At 33.9% G+C, this 10194-nt stretch overlaps 1 protein-coding gene across 2 annotated transcripts; it reads left to right on the top strand.

The window, feature by feature from the left end:
• Nucleotides 1-6292: 6292 nt before the first annotated feature.
• Nucleotides 6293-9075, top strand: LOC111413811 (RIO kinase 2). Of its 2 annotated transcripts, XR_011640794.1 has the most exons (7): nt 6302-6447; nt 6531-6672; nt 6742-6910; nt 6963-7172; nt 7232-7423; nt 7480-8765; nt 8823-9075. XR_011640794.1 is itself a non-coding variant. In XM_023044919.2 (6 exons), exons 1-6 carry the CDS (start codon nt 6382-6384, stop codon nt 8108-8110), a joined length of 1410 nt encoding a protein of 469 aa, XP_022900687.2. In that variant the 5' UTR covers nt 6293-6381; the 3' UTR covers nt 8111-9075. The 2 variants fall into 2 exon arrangements, 1 of the variants encoding a protein (XP_022900687.2); XM_023044919.2 differs by having other exon boundaries at nt 6293-6447; nt 7480-9075.
• Nucleotides 9076-10194: the final 1119 nt, after the last annotated feature.

Raw genomic sequence — 10194 nt, 5'->3', positions numbered from 1 at the left:
CTTGAAATCCAAGCTCTTTTAAAGGGATTCGTCGTGTTAAAGGTTATCATTATTAAAGATTAAAGGTATCGGAGAAATTTTCCAAATTGAAATTTTATTCCGATTTGTTGGGACTTATTGGCACAATTATTTTTTGAAGGTCATAATTTAATTTAATTTATTTATTTTTTTCTCTACCAAAAATGAGTAGTGTAGGACTCGAACCCACTACCCTAGAAGATCGTACTCTATCCACTAAGCCAGTGAGGTATACTATGTATATGTTATTTGTATATAAACTGCACGTATGCATTAGTTTAAGTAAAAAAGTTAAGTAAAAAAATTGAATAAAAAAAATTATAAAGTTAAGATGTGGATGCTTGTAGATTATATTAAGGCGAATTTTTATTTAACTTTATACACTCTTAATTAATGTAAAATTCAGGTGAATAATAAAAATTAAACTCCAGCTAAATCCAGTTAAATCCAGTTAAAGCTGTTGCAATTTTACCATACTTTTGATTTCGAAAACGTTCGTGTAAAAATAAAATTATCCGATTAAAAGTCACGCTCTTGTGTATTTACCCCCGATAACTTCAGTTTGATAAAAAGCCACGTAACTAAATACGATAAATTTTATCGTATGATTTAAAATTTATAATACTGTAACAAAAATATATAATTCTATAAGGTTTAAAACATACATATACAGGTGTCTCACGTGAATGGTTTGTTAGAACTTTTGTAGATTCCACTATTGGTACAGTTTTGAAATTTTGGTAGTAGGGGTTAATCATCCTAAGCTTTCGATATAAAATATTTTCAAGATAGCCGCCACTTCCGGTCTACCGGAAGTAGACCACAACTTCGCTATTTTAAATGAAATACTGTAGTTTTTACTACACCTTCTAATTATATGCGAAAAATATGTTGACTGATAAAAGTTATTAGTGCCTAGTGTATTTCGTATTCGGGTTATTTTGGTTTGAAATTCTTTTTGGCAAATTTCACCATGCTGTTTAGAAACCCATTATTCAGCCAACGTTCATTCAAAAATGCTCTAAATTGGCACGACTGTTCTGCAGACGCTATCCAATAGATTGCCATTTGTTGTATCAGAGTATCTTATATAGAATAGTCAAAAATTGAATTACAATTTTTCCACATTCAATGGCAAGAAAATCGAAAACCGTAAATGGAGTGCCCCATATTTTATTAGCCTATCAGATAGGGAATTTAATTCTCTACAAATCATCTATAAACATTCCTACACCTATTTGTTGTCCTCATTGTTTTCCTCATATTGGGAAATTTATTAAAACATGCACGAAAAGTCGGAATCTGAATGAAAATAATACCGTAACAAAAATAAGTCGAATACAACTTACCGTCAGATTCGGGTTACATGTGATTGCGCTAATCAATATGCCTAACAAAATTATAGCCTTCATTTTTAGTCGATTGATTGGTTGGTTGGTTCACTAATGGCACTCACTGGTGGTGTGAGAGATTATGTGAATTCTTCTTGAAATCCAAACTCTTTTAAAGGGATTCGTCGTGTTAAAGGTTATCATTGAACTATGTAAAAAATTTAAAAAACCATCGACAGCGAAAAACAGAATATTAATAGAAATATAATACATACTCAGCGGCATAAAAAACGGAATTTTGGACGTATTGCTCGATTTGAATAAGTTTTTTTTTATTTGAAACGTCTACCCTTTGCCAATATTTCTGTAAGCGTCTTCCCCATTTTGGCGCTTTTCAATTTCAGCAATGGTGAATAACACTAATGCGTGTTTTCTTTCATACACTTTGAAGCTTGCTGTGGGGTGCACCGACAAAAGAAAATAATTTTAATCATAAGGAGCTTGTAATCTTGTCTGTTCTGATCAAATCTGTTTTTTGTTCAAGTTTCTATTATTGTTAACACCAAAGTTAAAAAGATAACGCAGCTTTTTCGGCAGCGCCATCAGAAATTAAAGCAAGTCTGGATGTCGATGAAATTTAATTTTATTAAACTGTGACAAGTAAATTAAACAAAATAACGGCACCGCGGGCTCTAACTCGTTTTCCTAGCATATCCCACATGTGTTCTATGGGCTTTAACTCAGGGCTACGTGCAGGCCATTCCATTCTGCTGATATCCAAATTATCCAGGTATTGGGACACTATGCGGGCTGTATTGAAGCGTGCATTATCGTGCATGAACAAGAAGTTGTCACCAATAAATGGGCCGAAAGGAAACACGTGTTCAGCCAAAATTTCTTCAATATACCGATCCGTGTTTAGATTGTCGTTTATAAAGCAAAGCCACGTGCTTCGAAGCACATTCCCCCCCAAATCATTACACATCCTCCCTGGTATTGTACTCTTTCAGAGAAGTTGCACTGAGCATAACGCTCTCCTGCTCTTCTCCAAACTCTCTCTCGACCATCTGGAGTGTACAAGCCGAACCTCGACTCGTCTGGTCCACTGAACATGATCTCGTGCAAATTGTAAACGAGCAACACGATATTCTCGAAGCAACTGTGGTCCAGTTGCTGGTCTCTGTGATCTTAACCCCGCTTCTTCAAATCTCCTTCTTACTGTGCGCTCACACACGTTCACCCGACGCACTTGCTCCAAACGATTTCTTATCTCAACTGCTGTGGTATGTCGATTTCGTAACACGGTCGTTATAATATATCGATCATTACGGGGTTGTGTGGTTCGTCTTCTTCCTGACCCAGGTTGACTGATGAAGGTGCCAGTCTGCCGAAATGACACGAGCAACATAACGAGTGCTACGTTCATCTTCCACCAAAGCCACTGCCTGAGCAACTTCTGCAAGACTTAAAGGCATTTTTTTGTTAAGCAACAGTGTACGACGTTAACGACACTAAACGTCACTGAAACGTTTTCGTAAATTTCTTTAATTTCTGATGGCGTTGCCGAACAAGCTGCGTTATTTTTTTGAGCTTGTAACTTGGGTGTTAACAACAATAAAAACTTGAACAAAAAACAGAAGTGATCAGAACAGACGAGATTACAAGTCCCTTATGATTAAAATTATATTCTTTGGTCGGTTCACCCCACAACAAGCTTCAAAGTGTAGGAAGAAAACACGCATTAGCGTTATTCGCCATTGCTGAAATTAAAGAGACCAAAATGGGGAAGGCGCCTACAGAAATATTGGCAAAGGGTAGACCCTCCAAATAAAAAAAAACTTATTCAAATCGAGGAATACGTTCAAATGTTATTACAGTTGGAAACTGGTCATGATTTTAGGTGATGCGTTTTTTATGCCGCTGAGTGTATATAATATTAATATAAAACAGAATTCAAATTCGAAAGAGAGTTTACCGCCTGTCTGACCTTTTGTTTAATTATGTGTGAATTTCTAGGAACAGTTATGAGGATATCTGTTTTTTGGGGTCAATTGCAAAGATTTGGGGTCACACAACAAAAATTAAATTGCAAAGTTTCGGACTTACTAATTTCTTTTTTGCCATATTAGATACCACCTTGTTCTATCAGTCAACGATTTACATTACTAAAATAAAATAATGACATATTTAGAATTATTCACAATATTAATGAATTCAGACATTATTCAAAAGAAGATATTTTGAAAGAGGGAATAATCTTTAAAGTGATTTTTCGGTAAGTACTGCACTTTTGCGCACTTTTTTTATCATTAACGCATCTTTTGAGTCATTTCCTACCGATTAAAAAAAAACATCGATCTTTAAGAGGGACTACTAAACTTAATATATGCCCAATTTCTTCTCACCTTCACCATCCAGCTTAATCTTTTCGCTCTTATCATTCTCAATTTTAATTTTATCAATTTCCCCTTTCAATTGATTCATTTCGATGTCTTTGTTGTTATTTTCCGAGTGCAACTCCATTTTGTCACTTTCTTGTATTTCTGAATTTACATCAACTTTTTGCTTTTGTATTTTCATCTGCGTTCTTGCTTCATCTACTATTCTTGTTCTGCTACAGCTTGGTTACAACTTTTATTGAAATCTTCATTATCTAAATCGACTTCTAAATATTCAATTTTTTTAGTTTTCTCTTCTTCAATCTGACTGATTGTCAAAGTATTGTATTTCACGGATATTAGGTTTATCTAAAACACTTCTTCCAATTATTATTGGTTCATTCTGGGTCGAATCAGGTACAACAAATACATACTTCAGATGTCACCTCTATTCCATCTATTACTATTTCAGAATTGGATTCTCCTATTGGTCGACATTTCCCTCCCCCAAATCCTGTCAGTTTTACAATAAAGAGTTTATAATGTAATTTTAATTCATCTGCTTCCTGTTGGCATGTTGTAACAACATCACCTATGCGAAGTTAGCCCCCAATTAGATAGGATTTTACATGTATAGTATTTTGATTATAACAAGAGAACCAGTCAACCGATTTCGATAAACACTGTCTCATTCGATTTGTATTTTAATCAAAATCCTTAAATACTTCGAATCGGGCATTCCGACAACCGCATTCAGCCAGCGAAAGCTATCGATTGAGATATAAAACATTAAAATCCGTCAATTCGATTTAGTTTAAATTAATTTTTTTATATTAGGGGCTAGACTTTCGGGCGTTCATACGTGCATAAACAACGAGCCGAACACGGTGTCATTCCGAGGGCTATACAAGGTTAACGGGCATTTTGTGATTTCTATAGAAGAAACTATGACGAATCGAATGACGTATAGATCTTGATCATCGTGCACATCATTTACGAGTTATCACCACTTAAAAAAGGGCATTTTTCTGTTATTTTCGTGCACCTTCGCATTATTTTGGCGTTTTAGAGGAATTCGAAAGAGATTTCGAATCGGGCATTTCCACTTTCGTATTGGCCAAGGATTGAAATCGGTTGACTGGTTCTTTTGTTATAATCAAAATACTATACATGTAAAATCCTATCTAATTGGGGACTAGAAAAATTGGGGGCTAACTTCGCATAGGTGTGGCGAAGATACTTGTCTCGTAAGTTTTTTTCCCAAAACTTATTATGATTATGGAGAAAACCACTAAAGATTCAGCTGGAGTAAAGACTAACTGAAGTCAGACGAAGAATAAAGTACTGCTTTCTTTGACTCAATATGGGTTGGAAACGATATACGAAAAAAGGTGGGATAGGGACGTGGTTTCAAACGAGTGTTATTGAGGAAAGTGATAAAGTTGAACATGAGTAAAACGTAACCATACCAAAACCCTCATTAACTCGGATTACGATAACAACGTGCTTCTTCATTAAACACCGGAAGGGCGGATGCGCCGGTATTCCAACTACGATGATGTTCCGTGATGTTCATGCCGACAATACTCATGTCCTTTATTCGCCCTGTACTTTAATTCCGTTTTCATTGACGGTAACCTCTCCGATCCTTTGCGTATTATGCCGATTGGGGATTTTGCGCCCTGGTTTGTGGAGGAGGATGTTTTGCGTGCCCTTAATGAAATAGGTGGGCTGTTATCCTTATCCTTACGCTCCGGTGCACTTCCCAGTGAATGGCGGAGAGCATTTGCATTTCCTGTATTCAAATCTGGTGAACGTTGCGACGTATCCCAGTATCGCCCTATTACATATTTGTCTACTTTCAAAAATTTTTGAGAAAATAATTTACCCTAAATTATTATATACAGTAAAATGGCTTTCTGTCTGGTACATTGGTTGAGACCAACTTAACTTCAATTCTATTCATCGTGTTTTCGACCGATTTTGCCAGGTGGGCGCTATTTATATCGATTTTAGTAAGGCCTTCGAGAAAATCGATTACAACATATTAATAAGAAAGTTATCACTGCTTGACATTCCTCCGAGTCTTTTAGCGTGGTTGGATTCCTACGTCAGTGACCTTTACCAGGCGATTCTTGTTGGCAATTGTGTGTCTACTTTTCAACGAGTCACTTCTGGGGTTCCCCAGAAAAGCCACCACGGCCCCATCCTTTTCTTGGCACACATTAATGATGTTCTGGCATGTTTCCAACACCCTAAATTTCTGCTTTATGCTGACAATAGCAAATGTTTTTTGGATTTATATTGGATAAATAAGTTTAGTGTATCGATAATCCACTCTACATTCTTGAAGTGCTTGTAAAACTGCCATCAACTCAATTTAAATTAAATTTTATAAATACCTCTAAATACCCATCTTGGGTAAATACTCCCAGGTATATATCCAGGGAATTTTCCCTTGAAAATAAATACCTGGGTATTTAACAACTCTTTATTGAAATTACACATCAAATTATTTAATCAGAATTTGTAGTAGGCAACCCAAATAACTCTTACACCAAATTTTTCCGTTAGATGTCGCTTATAAACGTCCATGTGTCTTAACCTCAAAATTATCCAAAGCTGTCAGAATTTGTTTATATTTTTCTGAAATAATGGGTAAATTGGATGTTTCTTTATTGCGATATCTAAATCGAGGTGATATACGTGTTTTAATAGCTGTAAGTATCTCAATTTACGTGAATATATATATAGATTTGTAGTAACCTAAATTTAATTTTATTTGTTTAATTTTATTGAATAGATTGAGCAAGGAACAAAAAACCATGAATTAACTCCGACACAATTAGCAGCCTCAATAGCTAATTTACAACACGGTGGAGTCCATAAAGTCTTAAAAGAATTATGTAAAAGAAATTTGTTAAGTTACGAGAGAGGAAAAACTTGTAAGATTTAAAAAAAAATATTATATATATTTTATATAATATATATAATAACCCAACCATATATTTTAGATGATGGATATAGATTAACAAACGCAGGATATGATCATTTAGCATTACATGCTTTAACTAAAAAAAATGTAATTGCATCCTTTGGTTATCAAATTGGTGTAGGAAAAGAAAGTAATATCTATGTTGTTGCTGATCCAGAGGGTAATGAGTTCTGTTTAAAACTACACAGGTTACATATTAAATTATTATTTGAGGCTCTATTCAAAATTAAATTCTTTTAGGTTGGGAAGAACATGTTTTAGAAATATTAAATCAAAAAGGGATTACCATAAACATAGAAGAGCCCCCTCTTGGCTTTACTTATCTAAGATTTCAGCTGCTAAAGAATTTGCTTATATGAAGGCTTTACATGAAAGGGGATTTCCAATCCCTAAACCAATTGATTGTAATCGCCATTGTGTAGTTATGGAACTCATTGTAGGAACAACATTGTAACAAATTTAATACAAAGATAATAATTTACTTTATTAGTAATTCTTTATTTTTTTAGGATTAATGTTAGTGATATTGAAGATGTTCCAACTCTTTACGACGATCTTATGAATTTAATTGTCCGTTTTGCAGATGCTGGAGTAATTCACGGCGATTTTAATGAATTTAATATTATGTTAATGGAAGATGAAAAGCCTATAGTCATTGATTTTCCCCAAATGGTTTCTATAATGCACCCCAATGCAGAATAGTAAAACATTTTCATTTAATTAATATGCAATATTTTAACTTTTTAAATATTTTTAGCTTTTTTGAACGTGACGTAAATTGTATTCGAACATTCTTTAAAAAAAGATTTGGCTATGAAAGCGAATTATACCCAAAATTTAGTGACATTGAAAGAAGTGATGCTTTAGATGCTGAACTTAGGTGTTCTGGATTTACTAAAGCCATGGAAAAAGATATTAATCGAGAAATGGGTTTAATTGATGAAGATAGTGAAGGCGAAGAAGATGAAATTGAAGAAAAATCAGAGGATAATATTGATGTTACAATTGAAACAAAGAATTTAGAAGAAGAGAATGTAAAAGAAAACAGTGATAATGAAGAAAGCAGTTCAAATTTTGAATCTAAAGTATTGGATAAAAGCAATTTAGATAAAAACGTTTCTTCTAAAGCATTAGAAGATGATGAAAGATATATAGCAAGTGATGAATGTGAAAGTTCTGAAGATAAATTTGAAGCTGCAACTGCTAGATCTACTATTTCAACTCTTTATATGGATGATATGTTGAAAAGAATGAAGAAGCAGGCGAAAAGGAGAGTTACTAAAGAGGAACGAAAAAAATGTGTTGCTAAAGGGGAAGCTAGTGCTGTTACTAGAAGAAGAAGAGATGATTTACATACTATTAAAGATAGTCATGGGATATGGGGTTAATTTTTTAGATGGTTTAAAAAATATAATATTTTCAATTTAAGTATTAATTTAAGATGATTAACAAAATAAATAAATATTAGAAAAATAAGATTTTTTTTCTACTAATATCTATCATCAGTGAATTAGTAAAAGTGTTGAAGCTACTTTGTTTATACCTATAATGTTTTTGGGATATGTTTCATTTAACTCATAATCAGAAATTATTGTTTTTGTTCATTTAATAACATTTATTACAAATTCAATGAAGATCTACCAATGGGTTCTCCCTTGAGTGGCCTGCTCTCTGACATATTCTTAAATGAATTAGAAAATAAAATTTTAAATAATAATAACAGCAAAAATAGAACACTCTGGCGTAGATATGTTGATGACATCCTCGTTATTTGGGATAACAACAATAATGTAAACATGAAATTTACTTTAGAAACTGAAAATAACAATGAACCCAACTTTGTGAACTTAACTCTTACAAATAAGAAAAATAATATTGAACTAAAAATTTACAGAAAACCAACACAAACCGATGTATTATAACTCATACCACCATAAAAGTCATAAATTTTTAGCTTTCAGAGCTTACCCAGAAAGAATCCGGGTGACTACAGATAAACAAATCATCCGGATTCTTAACATGTTAATAATTTTATTAGTTCAAGTGAGTTTTTATAATGTTCCCTTTTAGTGCTTTTCCAACGATATTTTCTTATGTCAGAATTTTGTCAAAAATGTTTGCATTGCTGAATATGACTTTTTATTTTAATAAATATTGCCCAATTAATGTGATCATGAGTTCAAATTTCGATAGGTGTTAGAGATTTTATTGACCATAAGTTTAACTGTTTTAATTTTATTTATAAAAAATATTTTAGTGTGATTTTCAAATATGTAGATTCGGCTGATGATGGCTAATTATTAATAGCCAAAACCGGTACCGAGGAAATTTTATAATAAAGAGCATGAAAGAAGTTTTCGTTTTATTGAAATTTATTTCGATTATATCTTGCAACATGGATTTCACCAAAAATAAACACATTTTGTCTTTAGTTATTGTCAATCTAACGTTACTTTCGCTGGTGTAGTTGGGTGCTTTTATTTCATGTAAGCATGAATGAATACACAAATGCAGAAATGGCAGACATGCACTTTAAGTAGGGTGCTGCTAATGGTAACGCTTATGAGACATGTCGCCACTACTCGGAAACTTACCCCTTAAGTAATAAATTTTTCACAAAATTGCATCAACCTTTGTCAGAAGTAGGTTCTTTTAAAACAACTTATCATGATGCTGGTCGACCTCGATCTGTGAGTACTCCTAGTAGAAGAGGATGTTTTGAGAAAGGTTGACGAAAATCCAGGTACGAGTGCAAGAAGAATCTCTGGTGCAGTAAATATTAATGCCTCTCTAGTTTGCAGAGGAACCATGTTCAACGAGTGCAAGAACTTGTCGTCCCTGACTACGTTTCGAGAAGAGCATTTTGTGAAGTGATGTTGCAGAAGCTTGCACAAAATCCGATATTTCATGCTAGTGATTCACTGACGAAGCTGCTGTTACAAAAGCCGGAATTTTGAATTTTCATAACAATCGTGGTTACACCGGAAGTGGTGACAATTTTCATTCAAATATAGTCGTTGTAGAGGGTCTCGATGCTCGTTTTGCCTGCTGTGGTCAGTTTTTTGACCTATCTAGGGCTTTCGATACATTACAACACCAACTACTACAACAATTATACAATTATTACAGCAATTAAATCGTTATGGTGCTGCCTTGAGCAGAGGCCCTGCCTTGACCTGGATTCAAAGTTACCCGAGTGGCATATAACAACTAGTAAAGTGGTCACAAAACAATAGTACAATCAGTTCATTCCTTCCCACAATAAGATGTGGAGTCCCACAAGGAAGCATATTGGGACCATTGCTGTTTATCTTGTACATAAATGATGTGTCATTTTCTTGTGAAAATTGTAGGCAACTATTATTTGCTGATGATCGCTCTATTGTCAGTATTCAGTCCAGCAGTTGTCAATGAGGATCACTAGCGTAGCGAATGAAATGATAGATTGGTGCGAAGCCAACGGATTAATACT

Source organism: Onthophagus taurus, chromosome 1 (genome assembly GCF_036711975.1).
Source record: "Onthophagus taurus isolate NC chromosome 1, IU_Otau_3.0, whole genome shotgun sequence".
Classification (NCBI taxonomy): Eukaryota; Metazoa; Arthropoda; class Insecta; order Coleoptera; family Scarabaeidae; genus Onthophagus; species Onthophagus taurus.
Note: the sequence above shows the minus strand (reverse complement) of the source record. Positions and strands in the feature narration are given on the sequence as shown.

Coding starts and splice junctions, on each gene's coding strand:
- LOC111413811 (XM_023044919.2), top strand. CDS start 6,382: ATGGGTAAATTGGATGTTTCTTTATTGCGATATCTAAATCGAGGTGAT. Junction 6,911..6,962: donor TTCTGTTTAAAACTACACAG/GTTACATATTAA, acceptor AAATTCTTTTAG/GTTGGGAAGAACATGTTTTA. Junction 7,424..7,479: donor ATGCACCCCAATGCAGAATA/GTAAAACATTTT, acceptor AAATATTTTTAG/CTTTTTTGAACGTGACGTAA.